Source organism: Molossus molossus, unplaced genomic scaffold (assembly GCF_014108415.1).
Source record: "Molossus molossus isolate mMolMol1 unplaced genomic scaffold, mMolMol1.p scaffold_m16_p_3, whole genome shotgun sequence".
NCBI classification, from domain to species: Eukaryota; Metazoa; Chordata; class Mammalia; order Chiroptera; family Molossidae; genus Molossus; species Molossus molossus.
In genome coordinates this window covers 56,808,486-56,831,906 of record NW_023425366.1, presented here as the reverse complement: position 1 = coordinate 56,831,906, position 23,421 = coordinate 56,808,486, and the positions used below count along the sequence as shown (strand labels likewise).

Below are 23,421 nucleotides of genomic sequence, written 5' to 3'. Positions count from 1 at the left end.
TAAATTTTAGATACAAAATATTAAGAGTTAGAGGATCACTGCATAATGATAAAGGGGTCAAATTATCAAGAGGATATGACAAACTTTAATATTTTATACCTAACAACAAAGATTTAAAATAGATGAAGCAAGACCTGATAGTACTCAAGGAGAAATAAACAATTCCACAGTTACAGTTGTAGATTTAAACACATTCTCACTCATTGGTATAACAAGTAGATAGAAAATATTCAAGAATATAGAAAAGTTAAATAATAAGATCAACAAACTTAATCTAATTGACATTTATAAAACAATCCACCCAACAACAGCAGAATAAATATTTATTTCAAGTACACATTAATCATTGAACAAGAAAGAACATAGTCAGGGCCTTAATATAAGTTCAAATAAATTTAAAATGATTCAAGCCATTTAAAGTTTTCCAACAGCAATGGAACTAAATTAAAAACCAATAACAAGCCCTGGCCGGTTTGGCTCAGCGGTTAGAGCGTCGGCCTGTGGGCCTGCAGTCCGGAGAGACCAGGGTTCGGTTTCCGCTAAGGGCGCGTACTTCAGTTGCAGTTTGTCCCGGTCCTGGTTGGTCGTGCGGGTGGCAGCCACTCGATGTGTCCCTTTCACGTCGGTGTTTCTCTCTCTCTCTCTTCCTCTCTCTCCCTCCCACTCTATCTGTACAAAAATTGGAAAAATGTCCTCGGGTGAGGATAAAAAAAAACAAACAAAAAACCAATAACAAGAAAATATATGGAATATCCAGAAAAAAAGGAAACTAAATCGCAAACTTCTAAGTAATTCGTGAGTAAAAAATAAAGTAAAAAGGTAAATTAAAAAAAACTTTAAATTGAATGAAAATAAAAATATGACATACCAAAATTTGTGAAATGCAGTTAAAGCAGCAGTCGGAAACAAATTTAGATCTTAAAATGTCTCTATTAGATAAGAAGGTCTCAAATCCTTGACCTCAGCTTCCACTTCAAAATGATAACTCTGATCAAAGAGTTAAATACCTATTCTTTGAAAACTACAAACAGCTGCTAAGTAATTAAGACGTACTAAGTCAGTGTTTCTAAACCTTGGCACTACTGACATTTTGGAGCAGATAATTCTTCGTTGTGGAAACCTGTCCTAAGCACTGCAGGACACTAAGCAGTATCCCTGACTTCTAGCTCCTGGACGCCAGTAGTAGCTGCTGGATATGACAGTCAAGGAAGAGCCCTGGCTGGTTTGGCTCAGCAGTTAGAGTGTCAGTCCACGGACCAACGAGTCATGGGTTCGATTCCGGTTGTGGTTTGTCCCCGGCCCTGGTTGGGTCGTGCAGGAGGCAACCAACAGGTGTGTCTCTCTCACATCAATGTCTCTGTCTCTCTCTGTCTCCCTCTCCCTCTCTCCCCGTCCCTTCCACTCTATCTGAAGATAAATAGAAAAATATCCTCAGGTGAGAATTTAAAAAAAAAAAAATGCCCCTGGAAGAGTTGAGAACCACTTTCCCTAAAAAAATGGAGAGATATATCTTGTTCATAGTTCAGAAGACTCAATATTGTTAACATGTCAATTCTGTAGATTCAGTGCATTCCAAATCAACATTTCAGCAATTATTTGTAGAAACTGATATTTATTCCAGGTGTCATAAAAATTTGAAAATATATAGAATATCCAAAACAACACTGAAAAAGAACAAAGTTGAAAGATATACTACCTGATTTCAAGCTTTATTATAAATCTAAGCAAATGGAACAGTTTAGGATTAGCACAGAAACAAATTGATCAATAGAGCAGAATAGAGTCTAGACATAGATCTAGCTATATATATAAACATATATAGTCAAGTAATTTTCAAAAGTGTGCAAGAAAATTCAATGGAGAATTCAATAAATGATTGCTAGAGCTGAAATGTCCATAAACAAAAATTTAACTTCAAACCATACCTCAAATTATATATAAAAATTAACTCAAAATAAATCATAGACTCTAAATGTAAAACCTAAAACTAAGAAAATCTCTGTGAACTTAGGTTGGGAAAAATCATTAGGTATTACACCAAAAGCATGGTCCTTAAAAGAAGAAAAATTGACTTCTTCAAAATGAATTTCTCCTCTTCTCTCACTAACAGGAATAAAATATTCCCATATCATATTATGTTAAGCAACTAGTATGCAGAATATATAAAGAATGCAATGAATCTGTTAAAAACAAACACATCCACAAAAAGATTTATACATGAATGTATATAGCTGTTTTATTCTCAGTAGCCCACAACTGTAAACCACCTACATACCCAGCAAACAGTGACTGTGACATATCTGTGTAATGGAATACTACTCAGCAATCAGAAGGAATGAATGGCTGATACACAAGACAATGATGAAACTCAAAAAACATTATACTATGTAAAATTACACGCAAGAGTATATATGGCATGGTTCCATTTACATGAAATTCTAAAACAAGTAAATCTAATCTATGGCAATAGAAAACAGTTCAGTGGTTGTCTGGGGCCTGGAGGAGGGTTGAGGGAGGAAAGAAGGTAACTGGGGAGTGACTACAAAAGGTACATTTAACACAGGTATATTTGATTCTATGCACATTACACCTAAACAAAAATATTTTTTTAAGAAAACTGATTTTGGACTCGTAAGACAGAGGCGGGGATTCTACCCTACCTAACTTAACACCTCTGCTTGGCTGGAGAACTCAGTTATGCTTCCAGCACCTGTTTCGTCACATATGAAGTGTGACAATGCCAACTCAATGTGATAGAGTGAAACTAGATTTTCAAAGCAATTAACTAAAAAGTAACATGCAAATATTAAAATATTAACACACAAATGTCATTTTACAACATAGTTTTTACATACTACCTTCTACTTCCATTTTTATTATAAGTTGTTTCTTTCCTGAACAATCCCAGAGTAACTAAAAAAATTAAAATATAATGACTTTGAGAAGAAAACATTTTAAGTCAAAGCAGAGCAATACGAAGCAAGAAAATAAATTAAGTTCTCAAAGACAAAATATAAAACTAAAAACATAATTTTAAAGCAATATTCAAGTCTCTTTTATGGCTTACCTAGAATATATAGACTTTGTGCAGGATTTTTACCCCTTACATTACTGGTTTAGTCCCCACATTCCAAAAAGGTCAGCAAATTATAAAGTGTTTAATATAAAAATGGCACATGTATACAAATACTTTTGTCATAGAAATAAAGAATACTACAATTCTTTTTCAGGCATTCAAACAACACATTTGCAACCCACACTCCCACAAACCTGAAAGTCATTACTATTTTTGACTAAGTATTTGGCAGAGGACCATAATAAATGCTCCAATTCTGATATTTCATCTGGAAATAGCCATTTGAATTTAAAGTCTCCTAAACCACAGGGACACATGGTAATAATACAGGATTTGGACTGCTGTTTTTAAAAACAACTTTGGCTGCTTTTGGCTAATTTATTTTACCTCATTTTTACATATATGAGAAATGTAAGTTAAATAAATGTAGGGACAATGTTTGAACTTAGAATGCATTTTCCACTTTAAAAAAAACGTATAACATACAGTGAAATACAGTTAGCCTGTAGTTTACTATATTTGAACATTTTTAAAAACTAAAATATGACTGAAACATGTATTTATAATAAAAATACTAGGGAAATGCCCTTGGAATAATTAAAGTAAACCTTTCTGAATGGTGTTGCAATCTTTTCTAATGTAAATATGCAGAGACTGCTAGTTGTCCCTCCATATATTCCTTCCACACTTGACACAGTAATGAAAATGTCTGGCTCATAGAACATAGCTGAAATCATCTTTCACAGGTTGCCCTGCAGCTAGATTAAGCCATGTAACTTAGTTCTGGACAATGGGTTGTGAGAAAAAGTAATGCATCCAATTTTAGGATGATGGCCCCCCAAAAAAGGTACAGATCTTTATTTTCTCTTTAACTCGGTCCTGGTGCCTGAAAGATGAACATAACAGTGAAGCCTAGAGCAGCCATCTGGACCATGAGATAAAAACTACCTGTTAAAAATGGCAAGGCAACATGATTAAAGAAGCCTGGGCCTCCAACATCATAAAGCCATCATATTAATCTAGGACTGCCAATTTGGACTTTTACATTGGAGAACAATAAACCTCCATGCTATTCAAGTCATAAAATTTTCAGCCTAAATTGTACCCCAAGCCAACATCTGATGATGGGGGCAGGGGAAACAAAGGGAAAGGAAATACAAAAAGACTTTACCAGAATTTTAATAGAGACCTGTAGTCAGTTCTCAGGTGTGTGTTTGTGTTTGTGTGTGTATATATTTATTTATCATGTTTAATTTTCCTTCAAAACTCCTGGCTTTCCTTCATTGTGGCTATTTTTGGAAATAAAAAACTATAATATTTTAGATGACCTGAAATAAATCTAAGAAATCACTTTAAATTTTTATAGATGAGAAAACAGAGATGTGAGCAAGCTAAATGATGAGCCCAAGGCTATTCTTATAAAAAATAATTAGGTTTTTTTTTTGTAGCTCATGAATAAAGTTTATTTCTGAAGAAAGGGCAAGTTATGAAAGCAAAAAAGGAAGAAGACATTAAGATGTACTGTTTGCATGACAAAGCACATACTACTGTAAAATCCGTATGAACTGTGAAAGGCAGAGGGAAAACAATGACAGGAAGACCATGAATAGTCTCCAGAGTGGGTGAGAGTACTTATACAGAAGAAATAACGACTTCCAAACGAGGGCACTAGAGCATGCTTGCATCAACTGAAGGGCATTGTGATGGTCCCAAAGGTTTGCACCATAGAGAGTTAGTGTCTAGCAGGTCATTCAACATGTATTCCAATGGGAATTAAACTAAAATAAAAGCATCTATATGATCTATAGAGAAAATTCAATTAAGCTTCAATGAGATTTTTAGATGTTCTGAGCTCAAAAGTAATCTATGGAAAACTATGCACCCACTCCCGTCTCCCAATATGTATATAAACATCGACATACACATTATACATTTTAAATATTTCACTGCTGCCCTGGCTGATATGGCTCAGTTGGTTGAACATAGCCCTGTGCACCAGAAGGTCATTGTTCGATTCTGGTCAGAGAACATACCTGGGTTGTGGGTCAGTCCCAGGTCAGGGCACATACAGAGGCAACTGATCTATGTGTCTCTCTCACATCGATGATTCATGCACCCTTATTCATTCTCTTTCTTTCTCTCTCTCTTTCCCATCCTCCCTCTCTAAAATCAATATATAATTTCATTGCTTTGGAAACTGATGATTCTTTCACTCTGATAAAACACAGTAATATTTCCCCCAAATTCAGTTTTTTTAATATAAAATTGATACGATACAAATATAAATTTCAAATATCTTGTATGACTTGAATATTAGAAATGCTCATACTGTGCAGTGTTCACCAACCCAGAAATAGACACATAAATCTTCTTGAATTATGGCAACAAATGCTTAAAAACCTAGACTCATAGAGTTATGACTTATGACTCTGGTAGCAAATATACTTAGAACTCATAGAATATACTTTACCATGAGAGAGTAACTTTATGTCAACAAACACCAAAATACACTACAACATTTTGAGTGGAATCTACATTCATTCTTTTCTTCTAAGTGTAGAAGGTCATATTTGGCAATAACTAGATGCTTGTGTCACCAAGGAAAGGATTACAAACTCCATTTAAACTTTTAGGTCACCAAAGCACAATTAACCTTAAAAAGTATACTGTTATGTTTCCAATTGTCTGAAAATTTTTGCCAGCAGATGAATTTACAAGATATTGTAGCTCTGAAATTCAATTTGCAGAAACACATCCTGAAGCCCTGGAAGATTCCCAAGGCAGTTTGGCCGAATGGACTTGTGATTTCCATTGGTATCCATAAGGCTGACTGCAGCACCGTAAAATGAAAGTTTTACCTCATTCAAATATCGAAAAATATCTCTCAAGTAAGCCAAGCCATGAATAATCTCCTCCTTGTCTCCAAGAGTAGCCTTTCTTTTTCTCGTAAGCAAGTTAACAAACAAATAAGTAAGGAGGCCACTATCTAAACTGCAATATAGGGATTTAAGACATATCCTTTAGGAAACCAATACACTTCTCACTTACTGGGAATATCTCATTCTATTTCCATTTCTTAGGAAAACCTATCGAAAAGGTAGGGGTTAAAGGCTTTGGCTCTGAGAAAGTTGACTAGTTTCAGGGTGGTGAGCAAGATATCTTTCTGGATTACTGTCACCGTTCCTGATGTTGACACATGCCAAGCCAATTTTAAAAGACATGAGTCATAAGGACTTGAAGTTCTTTCTTCACAGAAGCAACAAAACCAGATGTACGGCCAAGCATAGCAAGTTCTCCATCCATGCCCAGTGAACCAAACCCCACTTTTTACCTATCAAAGATACCTCACAAACTTAGAATTTGTTATGCCTCAGTATACACAAAACAGATGAAATTAGAAACAGGCTACATGAAATAAAGTTAGTTACTACATACAAACTGAATGTGAATGTTAAACGGGAAATGGCATTTCTCCCCATTTGACAATGATCTGCTTCAAAATATTAGAAGAAACCATCAGCAGTACTGTAGTATATAACACCATTGAATTGTACAGGAAAGCACACTATGATAAATAACAAAATTTCAGTAACCAGCTCAAACCTTCTTATTTAACCTATTTTAACTGATCATTTTAAGAACTTAGGCTATTGAAATTTACAAACCATTGGCAGCTAATTAGAAAAAGTATGTATCTTCTAAATTGAAGTAATTACTGAAGCCAGTCTGTATTATTTTCTATATGATAATATACATTTTTTTTAACTGATTCAGTTTGTTACTTCAAATGTTTCTCTAATTGATGAAATCGCTTTCTTTACTCACTCTGAATTAAATAGGTTTTTTAAAATAATTGTTTAAACTCAATTTAGTTCTAGCACAAATTATCAATAATTGTCTTTAAAGTTAATGCAATAAAGATAGCCCATGGCCCTCATTTTCTTCTACTATAGAATGCACATCTGATGGATACTGGCCAAATGCAAATGATTTAAGCACCAATCATCCTGTCAACTTGGGTAAAATATACAAATAATAAGTACAATACTTTTGATAAATAAATCACCCATCTTGATCTGAGGTGTAGGAACTAAGCAGGTCAAGTAGCAAATATCCTTGTCTATAAAGCATGTAAACTTTGGAAAGCTTAGGTTGAATTATTTCTTTCTATTTTACTATTTCTAAGTTTGATGATATCAATAAAACATCTTACTTCTTAATTATAAGTCCTACTACACTTAATTATATCATTTTATAATCTCAAATACATTCTAATAAGTAGAAAATGTCATAATTACTCAATATTCAAAGGTAAATATATTATTTTCTTTCTTAAAATCATTATTTCCCCAAACTTATTTCAATAGACCTTCTCAATTGTCTAAAACTTCTGACCTCACTTTTTAGAACTGCTCCTTCATGTAATTACCTCTAAAATACTTATTTAAGGCTGTCCGGTGTGGCTCAGTGGTTGAGCGTGAGGTCTCTGGTTTGATTCCAGGTCAGGGCACATGCCCAGGTTGTGGGCCCGATCCCCAGTAGGGGGCTGCAGGAGGCGACCAATCGATGTTCTCTTTCATCCATGTTTCAGTCTTTCTCTCTCTCTCTCACTTCCTCTCTCTCTAAAATCAAGGGGAAAAAAGATAGAGCAAGAAAAAAAAATAAAATACTTATTTAAAACATTAAAAACTAAATACATTTTCCAGTAATTATATTTCATAATTCATTAAGATAAAGCATTGACTATAACTTCGAAGCATTCTTCCAACCTGGAAATCAGTACTTTTCAAATTTCTAAATGTGAGATATTCGGGGAATAATATGCTAGTTACTTCAATAATTCCTCATAAGTGCTGTAACATTTTACCACATTTTGGAAAGTTTTACTTACTGAAACATCTTTCAGGTTTTTCTCAAAGGAGAAATGACAAGACTCTTTAGAGAAATTAAACTTGTATGCATCGGCTGGTCCTGCTCCTGACACCAATGCTTTTCTCAGTTCATCAACATATTTCTCTTTTTCCATTGCCATGTCATCAGCTTCTTGGGAAATCGCTGACTCAGAAACTACGAAAACATTAATAAAAAGTTTTAAAATAAAAAATAAATGTCTAAACATATGAACATAGTTCTCTTTACCTGTTGCTACAAATTTATCACTTATGTAAACAGAAATTTAAACTAAAAGTAAAAACAAACCCCACACCACACATTTTTTTTAAGGCAAATGATACCTTTTAACTGAACTCACAGTTTTGTAGAAATATGTTAATTTAGTCTCAAATCTTATCTGAAAGTATTAGACTCCACGCATTTTCTCTTCTCAGATGAAATGCATGCATTGTAAATTACCACAGAAACTGCTATCCTCTGGAGCCACTCCTAGGTCATAGCCAGAGAAATTATTTCCTATAATCATTACAAGCTCAGTATTTTACTACATCTTTCTTCCTTGCCTCTAGTATTAAAGAGATTAAATGATCAATAGTCTTTATTTCTCACTCACATGGACAGAGTAAAATTAAAGTAAAAGTAGAGTTCATTCTTCTTATGTGCTGGCAACAGAAAAGGTGAGGTGACGAGGAAGGCAAGGGAAGGGAATTATTTATAGTGTCTCCTCTATGGCATACACCATATTCTACATCTGGCTTCCAGTTCTCTCCCATCAGTAAAGCTCAGGTTTTACCCATCCATAAAGATATTTACTTCAATAAATATATTTTCAATTTTAGATAGTTTGTTTCTTTGTCATAATACCCTGGTTCTTGTCATACTTCCTTTTAAATATTTGAAGGCTTTAAACACATTTAAATCTCTTTCAGATCAGTCTTTATGCTTGGTTCATGGTATCAATTCTATTTCTTCTATCTGTTTACACATTCTCATTCTGCTTTTTTCCTTTCCTGTATGGCCATGTTTCAGCACGGCTCTCCTATAGCCACAACATCAAGTGCACTGGGCAGAGGTGGTGCTACGTGAAGGCTGCTGGTTTGCCTTTCTGGAGTCCCTATAGGTTTCACCATTCTGGACCAATTTTGAAAGTTAATTTCTTACCTTGGTTTTTACATGTGAGGCAAAGAATTCTAATTTAAACCTCCCACCCAAACATAACACAAGCTTAAGGTTCATATTTTCTTTGGTTTACTCACTTATATCCCTTATTGACTAATTCTTTGCTGCACCCCCAACCAGAGTGTAGTTTTTTATTGTTGATTTTAAGATGATTTCATTATCAGGATAACATTTTCAGGTTCCTTTATTTATATGGCGAGCTCAGCTCCAATTCCTTGAGAGGCCTGCAGTCTTATCACCATACCCCACTCTATTACAATCACGGACATTCAGACATCTATGTAGTTCAAATATTCAGTGAACCTCTAGTCAAGCTTTAGTTCCCATTAACCACTCTGGTTTTCAGGTATCTCTTCATACATAGCATCTGGGGATTTCTCTTTCTTACATTCAAAAGCTGTGATGTACCTGTTTGCTTTTCAAATTACAAGACTTAATCTACACTTGTTTGGAATGTGTGTGTGACTGGGTAGTTTTCTGTATCAAATCAGGCTACCACAAAGATGAAAGACCATACGGTTCTATACTTTTATATTTAAAGGTTACATTTACTTATTTCATTTCTCATACACTGAAAGATAGATGGTATTTTCATTTTGCAAAAGAGAAAATAGAGGCTCAGAGAGACCAACTAAGAGTATAGGGTCATGGAGTCCGTCAGTGGTGAACCAGGGATTCACATTTCTGTCCCTGGCTCTTCTGTTGGGGACATGAGGCAGAGATATGGGACACAGGATAAACTATATTCTTCCATGACATTAAAAAACATATTAGAATGAAGTAGTACAAAAAACAATGGAATTTTGATTAAAGAATCCCTGAAAATACCACAATTTTCATAATGTTAGTCTGTGTACTATCAAGTGTCTGGAAGTCCCATAACAGTCAACGAGGAAAAGAGTCTTGGAATTCATATATAATTCATGAGCAATTTTTGATAATAAGTCTGATATTGAAATGAGTCTCAACAAAGCCTTTGAAAACAGATAAAAATAAAAATATCTTATATTCTTATGTGATTTTACAGCTTCTAAAATATTCACATATTTTTCTCTCTCTGAAGCAGATGAATATTTAAGATGATCATCACCATCAAATCTATTCACCTTTTAATACCCTACTAGCTCTTCTGAAACAATCTAAAAATAAGAAAACAAATGATTCTGATTTGAGGAATAATTTCATATTTTGTGTTTGGATAATTTTGAAGAGTGGCAAACACCTAGAAAAGTCATTATTTCACAGAGGGAAAAAAAATCTGTAGAAGCCATCTTTAATGCAGCTACAAACATAAAATACAAAAGAAATTAAAAATAGATTTTCATTGATAAAACATCTACTTAAAAGTATTTTAAATTTCATTAAAATAAAAAAATGCCTATCTGAAAATATTTAATAGAATTTACTAATTTATTTATTTAAAAATGCTTCATGAGCATCTACTATGTACCAGGCACTATTCTAGGCATCGGGATACAATAGTTAAAGAGAGACAAAAACGCCTGCCTATGGAGCTTAGATTAAAGTACCAACATCTTAGATATCCTCTTATTTTACTCCATCGGTGAATGCTGTGTTCATTATTATTATTATTATGGAATATTTCATTTTTAAGAAGATAAACTATATGAAAGAAAATTATCTTTCTTTTTAATTGAATTTATTGGGAGAACACTGGTTCACAAAACCATATAAAAACCTATACAATTTTCAAGTGTACAACTCAAAAAACATCATCTGCACACTACATAGTGTGCTCATCATCCAAAGCAAAGTCTCTTTCCATCCCCATTTATCCCCTTTGTCTACCTCTGCTATCCCTGGGCCCCTTTCCCTCTGGCCATCACTATACAGTTGCCTGTGTTATATATGTATGGTTTCTTGGTTAATCCCTTCACCTTCTTTCATCCAGCCCCTAACCCCACTCTGACAGCTGTCAGTCTGTTCCATGTAACCATGTTTCTATTGCTATTTTGTTTGTCAGTTTTATCGTTCTATTTACACTTCACCTTTAAAAACTATGTTTGAACATTTTTTTACTTGAACATTTAAAAAAATTAAAAGCTTTAAATTTACTTGAACATTTCCTATAACAAAAATGTGAAATTTTGACTATTTAGAACTTCAATCTTAAAAAAAAAAAAAAACTTAATCACCAGTTTTGAATTTTGTGCTAAGAACATCTGGAAGAAGCACAGCTGTAAGCATTCAATGTTCCAAAAACTTCAGTGACCAGGATTAAAAGCCATAGAAATAAAATTCAGCAAGGATACAGCTGACTCACATACTATGTTATAAAAGTGAGCGAGAAAACATGATCACAAAACAAGAAATTTTTTTCAGACAGGTAAGAGCCAAGAAAGCATCACTTTTAACACTGTTTGCAACTAGGTGAAAATACATGTAAGGAAAGATCCTTTCCTTTGGATCTTTATGTATAATGAACCAAAAACTATGCATACCTTCAGTTTGTGTCTGAGCTCAGAAGACACACCTGGCCTTATTACCCCAGTGGGTTTGTTGATGATTTCACATCAGGGACACACTTTACTTCATTTATTGAAAATCCTTTTTCCACTGAGACCTGTTATATAATCTCCATACGGGCCACCAAATATCAATATTTAGGACAAATATAGGTGGATATAATTATTTGATAATAAAAGAATTACTAAAATTTAATTTACTCTTCAATGAAATTTAAACTACTCCAGAGATGGGTAAGTTTTTCACTGCTTACTACAATTCTTATAAAACTCAAATAATAGTCATCAATCATTAACCCACTCTGTGACTTTACTCTGTGATATTACCCCCTCTAATGTTGAAGTGATGATAGACCACAAAGTAATTAGACCTCAAAACATTCATTAGATAAAACATTGCTAATGAAAAAGAAATCAGTGAGTTTAGTGTGTGGGAGATTTAAAAAAAAACCCACATCCTTTTAATTTCACTTAAATGAAAAGAGAAAAAATTATCCAAATGGAAGCTTGCAGCAATCAAATAGTTGTACAAAAAAACAGGATGAGGTATAGGAAGGAAATCTATTTTCATGTTGCAATTATTTAATTGTTTCAATGTTCTTAATCATATTATTGTCTATCTGTAAAGTGCCAAACCAAATTATATTTATGTAATGAGCCTTAACTAAACATGAAACAATGTTATATTATTTGGTTTCATATTTTGTGCCTGAAATTTAAACAAGAAAATAGAAACGAATAATGAAAGTATAAAACATACGTGAGATCTAAAACTTTATTAGATATCTGCACTATATTTTCTGTTTGAAAGCTTGTTTAGTACTGGAAGACAACCCACCAAATAATACATAAGTTTGACATCACATTTTTCTCACAGTAAAGTCCATTAGCTGGAAAATAAATGGTAGGATGTACTGCATTTAATATCAATGCCAACAAGAAATATGAAAGGGGATTTTTCATTTTACAACCTTCTAACTCTAAAATGAATGGTTCACTTTCTTTATTTCCTAACCAGGTCTATATATTTGAAGATATAAGATTTCCTTTTCTTTCAATACTTTCATCTTTCTTTCAAAAAAATATCCATTAATATGTATGTCCTAAGTACTAGTCAAGATACTAATATAGAGTGGTTGACAAATCGGATGTGTTCCTTGATCTCAATGGACCGAGTCTAGTGAAATAATATTCTTAGTAATAGTATTAAAAACAACTGACAATAAATTTTGTATGACATAAACAAAATGTTCATAAATGTAAAATTAACTTAAATTTCTGGTTAAAGATTTAAGTGTTAATGAAATTATTCTTTTTCTTTCCCAATGCTTAATAACAACAACAAAATTTAAACATAATTATTGTTTGCCTTGGTGAATGAGGGTTACTGACCAGATTAGAATTTAATCATTCTTTTAATAATTAAGGCTCTTAAAGTACCTTAAGGTCCTCTGTTTGAGCAAAATTGCTCATCACATAGAATAAGCTGTTTGACAATTAGAAATATTTAAGTAATAATTATAGTATTCCTCATATAAAAGCAATCACTGCATCCAGCACCTGCCTCCTGGACTGTGCTGTTGGAACTGGTCTTCTCTCCCAGATGAATGGAATTACCTACCCTTCAGCCCTGGACACTCAACTCCACCCTAAAACAGCTACTGTCACCCAGGTCCACCTTCACCAGCACACCTAACCTAACAAATTTTCCTACACTCCTACACTCCAACGACCAACCAACAACTGATTTCTCTTACATAAAAATGTACAACTTAGATATATACCATAACAGGTCCTGCAAACATTACACTTGAAATTTCTTTATTTTACAATAATCCTTATTATCAGTATTCCTTGTAATCTGTCATAAAGGAAAAAAAATCACAACTATAAATTTAGTTTGTTATAAATTTAGTTTAGTTAGTTATATAACGAAAATTTTTTTTAATGTTTTTCATTTCCTGGGATGACATTGGTTAGTAAAATTGTATACGATTCAGGTGTACAATTCTATAATACATCATCTGTATATTGATTGTGTATTCACCACCCCAAGTCAAGTCTCCTTCCAATCACCATTTATCCCTCCGTTACACTCTCCTACCTCCCCCTATCCTCCTTTCCCTCAGCCCAAGCCCTGTCCCCTCTAACAGCTGGTAGTCTGTTCTCTGTATCTATCTATATCTATGAGTCTGTTTCTATTTTGTTTGTTAGTTTGTTTTGTTCATTAGATTCCACATATCACTGAAATCAATCATATGGTACTTGGATTTCTCTGACTGGGTTTATTTCACTTAGCATAATACTCTTCAGGTCCATTCGTATAGTTACGAAGAATAAGATTTCCTTCTTTTTTTTACAGCAGAACAGTATTCCATAGAGTAAATGTACCACAGCTCTTTCATCCATTCATCTCCTATAAATCAAGAAACAACCAGTGTTGGTGAAGATGTGGAAAAAAGGTAACCCTTGTCCACTGTCAGTGGAATACAGATTGGTGCAGCCACTATGGAAAGCAGTATGGAGTTACTTCAAAAAATTAAAAATGTAACTGCCTTATGACCCAGTGATTGTACTTCTGGGAATATATCTGAAGAAACCAGAAACACTAATTTGAAAAAATATATACACCCCTATGTTAATTGCAGTATCATTTATAATAGCGAAGATTTGGAAGTAGCCCAAGTGTCTATCAGTAGATAAATAGATTTTTAAAAAGCTGTGGTATAACAGAATTTTTAACATTCAAAAAACAAACTAAATTTCAGAACATATGTAATTTTAAAAGATGATATTATATCAAATGTTAAAGAAATATTTTAGAAGTTGACAGAAGACACTAATAGTACGTGAATGAACATGACAAAATTATTTTACCTAAAACATCATTGAACTGTAGAAATGACTATTGCATAGCTATAGAAATAGTTTTTTAAATCTTTGATAAAATACTTTAGAGAAGTATTAAAACTTTTCTATATGAGTAAAACATAATTGTACATTTTTGACATTATACCTGCCATGTTTCATAAATTATTTCAAGGCCACTAGCCTTTTTAAAAAGATTATCACCAAAGATAAAAATAATCAAGAGTCTATTTAAAAAATAATCGCCAAAATCCAATATATAGACTTTAACCTTGAAATACAAACCTTTAGGCTGTGAGTTCTGTGTTTTGTTTTGTTACAAATGTGGTATATGTTCATAAGAAAATAATTTAAACAACCTAAGTACATAAAATAAAATTAAAAAGCACCACTACTCTACTCCACCAGGCCAACACAAACCCTGACCCAGCCAAACCTCTCCCCTGCCCCCAATAGGTTCCCTGGGGTGCTGAGAACAGATACATGTAAAAAGTACTATTTATGTTTTGTATAAAGAGGTCATTTAAAAAATCCTTCCAAGTACTATGGCACAAATGGTAATCAGAATTTGCATATGCTTATTTCTCTATCCTCTTATTAATGCTAATTAGAGAAAGTGGCATTAGATACTACAAATCTGCATATAAATTGGATACCAGTAACAAATAAAAGCAATCCTATTAAATTTAACCAATATCTATTTTTTTTAAAAAAAACACTTTAATTTGAAGTATCACTAACAACTGAAAAATAATAGGTTACTGAAATTTTGCTTTTAATATTACCTGTCCCAGTCCATGCTGACTGGCCATCAGTAAGTGTAATAACAAAACCAGATCCTAGTGTTTTCTCCCAAGTGATTTGTAGAAAATGAATTATATCAGGTTCAGAAGCAAGACAGATTCTGCTTACTTTTTTCTCCATTTCTGGTCACCTATTATAGAAGAATAAAATTAATATTTTTGCAGGAAACTGTTACTATCAATGAGTAATGTTTTCTGTATTGGTTTCTAAGCTATAGTATCAAGAAAATAAGTTTAAAAAAAAAAGCTATAATGGCCAACCACTAAACTCAATAAATCATAGTTCTATTAAATATTGATTTCACAATTTTTATAGATGAGAAAAACAGAAGCCCATAAACAGTGAAGATTTGCTCAAGTCATGTAGCTAAATAAAAATTACTATCTCGACTTCCGGTCAAGATGGTGGCGTAGGTAAACGCGGTATCGCGTCCTCCCACAACCACATCAAAGTTACAACTAAACTACACAACAACTATCATTCAAAACCGCCTGAAATCAAGCTGAATGGAAGTCGTACAACTACGGAACTAAGGAAAAAAAAAAAGCAGCTACATCCAGACCGGTAGGAGGGGCGGCTGCGCGAGGGGGACGGCGGCGCAGCGGCGGCGGCGCAGCAGCAAGACGGGCTGGTCCCACACCCAAGCATGGTGGATAAAAATCAGGAGGATCCCGCGGCTGGGAAGGTCCTTCCTGAGGACTGAGGAGTCCCTGTCCCACACCAGGTGTCCCGTTCAGGGTTCCAGTGCCAGGAAGAGAAGTCCCCATAACTTCTGGCTGGAAAATGCAGCGGAAACTGAGGCTCAGGGAAGCTGAAGTGGCTGGAGCCCCAGGCAGCTCCTTAAAGGGCCCACGCACGGACTTATCGGACTCTCTCCCTCTAAGCTCGGAGGGGAGGCAGCTCGAGGGGCACCAGAGACACACAGGGAAGAACTGAGCTGTTTGGCACTGGAGCGAGAGCTGGAGAGGGGGCTTCCTCGGGGACAAACGTGCTGTCAGAGGCCTTTGTTCCTTTGGTGAGACCTTCTCGGGGGCGGCAGACAGAAGCCATATCTGGGACTCCAGCAACCTGGCTCACACTGGTAGCCCCGCCCTGCTGACTCCCTGAGGCCCCGCCCCACCCCACACAACTTTCAAGCTGTTGCCACTTGCTTAACCATAGGATTGGCCTGTCTTGGATCCTGCTTCAGGTTTTTCCTAAATTCTTTCAAACGAGCAGCACCGGGTCTCAGCGAGCCCCATACCTCTCATTAAGTAATACACAGAAACAAACACAGGGAGGCAGCCAAAATGAGGAGACAAAGAAACAGGTCCCAAATGAAAGAACAGAACAAAACCCCAATAAAAGAACTAAGCGAAAGGGAGATAAGCAACCTAACAGATACTGAGTTCAAAATACTGCTTATAAGGATGCTCAATGAACTTAGTGAGAACCTCAGTGAACTTAGGGAGGGCATCAAGAGCATAAAAAAGTACCAGTTAGAAATCATGGATACACAGTTAGAATTAAAGGAGGCATTAACTGAAATAAAGAATAATTTACACAGCTTCAATAATAGAGTATGTAGATCCAAGGAGCAAACCATCGATTTGGAATATAAGGAAGCAAAAAATCCCCAATCAGAAGAGCAAAAAGAAAAAAGAATCCAAAAAAATGAGGATAGAGTAAGGAGCCTCTGGGATAACTTCAAGCGTGCCAACATTCGCATCTTGGGGGTGCCCGAAGGAGAAGAGAGAGAACAAGAAATCGAAAACCTGTTTGAAACAATAATGGCAGAAAACTTTCCTAACTTGGTGAAGGAAACAGACATACAAGTCCAGGAAGCACAGAGAGTCCCAAACAAGATGAACCCCAAGAGGCCCACACCAAGACACATCATCCTCAAAATGCAAAAGGTTCAAGACAAAGAGAGAATCTTAAAAGCAGCAAGAGAAAGGCAGCTAGTTACCTACAAGGGAGTACCCATTAGGCTGTCAGCTGATTTCTCAAAAGAAACTTTGCAGGCCGGAAGGGAGTGGCAAGAAATATTCAGAGTGATGAAAACCAAGAACCTACAACCAAAATTACTCTATCCTGCAAAGCTGTCATTTAGAATCGATGGACATACAAAAACTTTCCCAGACAAAAAGTTAAAGGAGTTCATCACCACCAAACCGTTATTATATGAAATGATGAAGGGTCTTTTTGAAGAAAAAGATAAAATGTATGAACAAACAAAATGGCAATGAATACATATCTATCAACAATGGAATCTACAAACAAAATGAACAGGAAGAACAGAAACATTCTCATAGATACAGAGAACATTTTATAGGTTGCCAGTTGGGAAGGGGGTTGGGGGAATGGGTGAAAAAGGTGAAGGGATTAAGAAGCACAAACTCATTGCTAGGCTGACAAACCTCAAAGGGAAAGGGGTTGGGGGGGTGGGAAGAAATAAACCAAAGAACTTATACGCATAACCAATGGACACAGACAATAGTGTGGGAAAAGGTGGGAGGGGGGCGGGAGTGGGGAGGAGGGGGTCAATGGGGGAAAAATGTGGAACATCTGTAATACATTTTACATCCAACAATAAAGATTTGGGAAAAAAAAAAAAAAAATTACTATCTCTAGCCCAGCCAGTGTGGTTCAGTGGACTGAGCATTGTCCCATGGACTGAGAGGTCCTGATTCGATTCCTGGTCAGGGCACATGCCCGGGGTTGTGGGCCCGATCCCCAGTAGGGGACATGCAATAGATAGCCAATGGATGTTCCTCTCTCACATCAATGTTTCTATCTCTCTCTTTAAAAAAAAAAATCAATAAAACATATTTTAAAAAATTACTATCTCCAGCCCTGGCCAGTTTGGCTCAGCGGTTAGAGCGTCGGCCTGCGGTCCAGAGAGACCCGGGTTCGGTTCCCACTAAGGGCGCGTACTTCGGTTGCAGTTTGTCCCAGGCCCTGGTTGGTCGTGCGGGTGGCAGCCACTCGATGTGTCCCTTCACGTTGAAGTTTCTCTCTCTCTCTCCCTTCCTCTCTCTCCCTCCCACTCTATCTGTACACACACAAAAAAAATTACTATTTCCAATAAGAGTAAATTGTCTAAAAGATTCAATAGCCCACTGAGACAGGAACAACCTGTATCACAGCCTAAAACCAATAAATTGTCTTTGCACTTTAAAAACTTTGTATTGAAGTATGATATACAGGGAAAAGTACACATATCAAAAATATAACTTTATAAATATAACGCTGAGCAAATCCATTTAAGCAATACCTAAGTCAAGAATATTCCCGCCCAAGAACTCATTCTCATAATACTACCTACCTTCCAGTCACTATGTCCCCAAATAACCACTCTTCTCACTTCTAGCAGAGATGAGAGTTTGAGTGCTTTTGTACTTTTATGTAAACAGAATCATGCAGCATGCTTTATTTTCCGTTTGGCTTCTTTTGCTTAACATTCTATTTGAGAAATGCAACCACTTTTTTCTTAGAGTTGTAGATCACACTAATGGTTGTACACTATTCTATTATATAATCATAGTACAATTTATCCATTCTACTGAAATTAATAAGTACTTGAGTACTTTCCAGGTTTTGCCTATTACAAATAGTGCTGCCATAAACGTTCTAGCAAATATCTACAGAGTACATATATACGCTCAGTTTTAGTGATATATATGGACAAAAGTTTTCTGAAAGGTTTGTACCAATATACACTTGGTATATGAGAGTTTGCTCCACAACCTTGCAAACATTTCTCATCTTTTAATTTTAGCCATTTTGACAGGTATGCAGTATTACACTGTGGTTTTAATTATAATCCCCTGATGAGCAATGATGTCGATCGAGTACTTTTCATATATTTATTCGGCATTTGAATATTCTGTTTTGTGAAGTGTCTGTTCAGCACAAACTTCAAAAATGGAAAACGAGAGAGAATTATTCTTTAATCACATGGCATGAATCTCTTACTAGATGATCCTTAAAAAGCTAAAATAATTTTCTTTAACCTTTTGCTTTGGGGGGAGAACATAAATTTGCTTCAGATTTTTTATGACCAATAAATATAACATGCTACAAAAATCTAGAACTATTCATTGATATTTTATTGACAACTGATTTAAGTTTCAATAAGAGCACATTCTTACATCAGAACTTTTAATTTCTTTTTCAATTTAAAGCTACTGTCCTCATAAATGAAGCATCATATTTTTCTCAAAAATGAATATAAAAATAAAAACAACTCATTTTGTCAGCTCTTCACAAAACGTGGCTAGCTTACTACAGATGTCTATCTTTTGGGAGTGGGAAGTATGTTTAATTATAAAATGCTGGAGCAGTACTACCTTATAGCACAAGGAAGCCGAGAAACATCCATAATGGGGAGAAAAATATCTAAAATTAAGAGTGCAAGATACCTCCAAACTGATGAATTAGAAATAATTCTAATTTCTACCTATAGTTTACTCAGAAAAATAGTATTCTTCCCAATAAAGGACAAAGTTATAAAATAACCATACTTTAGTCACATCAATTAAGCATGCTGACATTGTCAGAATATGTAAATTTATAGGGTTGACATCATAATCACTAAAAAAATAATTTAAAAAAATATTTTATTCAGTCAAATTTTTTTCCTACATCAAGGTCATCTTTGCCTAGATATGCTTAATTCTGAAATGCTTTATCCATTTGTGAATATTTCTTTTAGATCAGTTAGTCAATATACTAAATATGCAGTAATTACTCACATGCTCTGTAATCCTTAAATTTGAAAATTACTGGAAAACGTGTGTTACTGTTTTTCTATGCCAATCACTGAAAAAGACACATAGCTAGAGTCTTACACAATTCTAATGGGGGAAGGAGGGTAATAGAAACTATTTATGAAGGCCACATTTTGACTCTACAAAATGTATACACATATACACAAATATATACACACACAGATTATTTCTTCTTAAATGTGCCTCGTGAACGATGGCTGTTGTTAGCAATAAATGTAACTTTGCAAAAGGAAAACATAGCACTTCAAATTTTGACACTAAAACAGCAGTTGGTTTCACTGCTATTTTTTTTTTTACCAGATTTAAAACAAGTCACAAATTTTAATAGAGACAAATTAGTTTAAAATTCAATATTCCAAATGCCCATCAGTAACTCAATCTACTTACAATGATATAAAGGGCTTTAATTTCAATAATTTAAAAAAGATATGTAGGTATCAGATTCATTTTACCAACATCTTTGAATTATTAATGTTTCAAATATTTTCCAATTTTCTGGTTAACTCTAGGTACCCATCTCAAAAACAAATCTATATTATTTCAAAGATTCTATTATAGTGAACTCAGATTTGAAACCATGGACGCTACATATTAACTGTTTAAGCACTTAACACATTAATGTCAAATATGACAACACAGTTTTCTATAAGTATTTTGTGCAAGTAGCCTCAGAAATATTTTCTTTATATCTACTAAGTCTTAATTTCCTGATACTATACTATTTGAACCAGTTTTGAACATACTTCATTCTTTTACTTACGAAGGTCACTCTTTCATTAAATATCAAATACAAATTATCTAAGAAACAACAGAAGCAGAAAAAAGGATGATTTGGAATGTCTTTTAAGATTCACGAAAAACAAATCAAACACCTCCTTGCTTTCACCAGGCATGTAAATAGAAATAGTCAACCATAGGGGGCTTTTTGCCCCAAGACTACTTGAAGAAAGGAGGTGGAATCCTTTTCAGAGGGACTGATTGATTAGGGCCATAAGAAAGGCCAAGTTTTGTTCTAAGGGCACTAAAGGTCAGACTAGTATCAGTACCTCTCCCAGCCAGAGCCAAGGATCTAAGACAAGCCTGCAGGTGGAAACAGTTGGGTCCCACCCCAATTTGTACATCAGTAGCTTTATTGAAGCTCAGAACAGTTGAGAATTGAGAAGCTTATCTTTAGTACTCTGTGTCTTTGATACTTGGCTTCTCTCTTAGAAGAGAAATAAGTTGTTGGCTGGTATGCAATTGATGTGATCTACACTCTGAACAAATACCATTCACAGTTGCCTCTGAATAAACAAGACACTTATTAAATTAGTTTACAAAGAATTTTGTATGCCCTTTTGGATGCTGATAAGGAGCAGTGCAGAAGCCAACTCTCTTAGGTCAGCTCAAGTTAGTGACAACACTGTATCATTGATAACACTATTTTTAACTTGAGCTTCTTTCAGTTTCCTTTATAGTAAGCTATAGTTTCTTTTCAAGCTGCTTGGGCTGCAGGTGTTCAAACTTCTGCAGCTATGCCAAAGAGTTGTACTTACAGACCAGAAAGGACTAAATGCATGTTTCTAATGAAGCAATTAAACCTAAGTGCCCCCTTTTGAGAAAAGCAGGCTGATACCTAAAGTGAGTTCGGAATCAAGATTAGCACACAGCACATGCTGCTAGTAGTCTGTAATTAGATTCATGATCACATTATTTTGTTTGACCTTATTTTTTTTTTTTTTGAAAAAGGAGAAAAAGAAAATGTAAATTGTAAACCAAGCGTGCTGCTAATTTTTTTTAAAGTTCCATCACATTACAAAAATTCAAGGATAGGACCATGTATAATTGCTAGATAAAAAAGAAAGGTTTAGGCAACCGACACTGAATTATTTACTTCTGATTAAGACAAACATCATACAACAATTCAAGAAAACTATGTGTAAAGGGCTATTTTCTTATTTAGTATTTTTTAAAGGCACTGACTATTCATGTGTATCTTGTCAGAATTCCCATATTGCAAATTTTTCAATTAATAATTTACTCCTAGCATTTTCATTATTAATAGCATGTCAACTTGCTGGTTGATGTTATTTTACATTAAGGTTTTGTTTTGAAAAATGACCACTAAATCAATTTATCTTTATATTTCCAAGCAATTAAAACAAAAGTATCAACGCTAAGTTTCTACAAAAGAAATGCTTCCCTGAAATAATCCTCTCAAGTGAGAATTTTCTAAATTTTAAGGGCAAAGAATTTATAAGACTATTAAGTACTTTCTAATCATGGTAGTATTATCTCCATTCTATTAATTTTGAAAATGAAAGCAAGGTGACCATCCATCTAAGTTCCATGTCCTAGGAAACCTCCCAAACCCAGGCAAACTAGAATGGTTGGTTTACCCTAAGAGTGAAATACAGTTAAGACTGTGAGTATAATATTATTCAAAAACAGCTGATGTTCAAAGAAGACATTATGTTAACAATCTGATGCTTCCAAAATAAAGCATCAGAAATATAAAATAAGTCTAAAAAATTAGACTTCTTTGCCATGGTCATAGTCCACTCTCAATTACCTCTTATGACTGTGGAATGCCAGCTGCTGCCATTCTAAATATCATATTACTGCTCATTTCCTCTGCTAATCTTTTACAAATACCATTAATAATCGTTTCAGCAATTCATTTAAATTTTACTTCCTCTTCTTTCTGTTCTCTTACTCATGGAAGTATTTAAAACAATAAAATAGCCAGAATAAATTTCCCACATAAAATCTAACACTTAGGTTTACAAAATGCCCTTAAAATTTGACCCAAAGTTCCAAGACTATGAATTATTTTATATTCACTCTTGATTACAAATAATGAGGGCAGATGAATGAGAGTATACTTATCATTTTGGAATCTAAACTTTCACAAGAACACTTCAGTTCTAATTGCAGAGTTTCATGTGAGAATGACACTTACCAGAACTGAAGAGATAAGATAGTACCTGAAATACAGCATTATTAAGCAACAGTCTTTTCTCATTAGGAATTTAGTAATTATGGTTTCTTGAACCTCAAAATATTGACACCTCTCTCATATTTTACTTTCAGAATAGTGAGGGTGTTCCTATGAAACACCATCAGTTATGCTTATATATAGTGTTTTCTACATGAAAAAATGCAACTCAGAACTGAAATTTAATTAAAAGCAACTGTTTGGAAAAGTAACAAGACTTCCATAGTACTTTTCCTCATTCACAGACCCACCATTTACTTACAACTATGTTGATTTATCTCCCTATTTTCTAATGGCAAACAAACAAATGAATGATAATACTGGAGTACAAATGAGAGTCAGCCATGGGAAAAAAAAAAAGGCACA

At 34.5% G+C, this 23,421-nt stretch overlaps 1 protein-coding gene across 5 annotated transcripts in view; it reads right to left on the bottom strand.

Annotated features, from left to right (window-relative positions):
* Positions 1-23,421, bottom strand: part of XRCC4 (X-ray repair cross complementing 4) — a 247,655-nt gene that overhangs the window by 206,099 nt on the left and 18,135 nt on the right. For 3 of the 5 annotated variants that reach the window (XM_036279198.1, XM_036279199.1, XM_036279202.1), the window contains exons 2-3: positions 15,288-15,436; positions 7,968-8,143 (exon numbers count right to left, since the gene is read on the bottom strand). In XM_036279198.1, the coding sequence (XP_036135091.1) occupies positions 7,968-8,143; positions 15,288-15,426 (315 nt within the window). In that variant the 5' untranslated portion in view covers positions 15,427-15,436. Of the gene's footprint in view, positions 1-7,967; positions 8,144-11,610; positions 11,631-15,287; positions 15,437-23,421 lie in introns of those variants that run through there. The other 2 variants (XM_036279201.1, XM_036279200.1) reach the window with 2 other exon arrangements.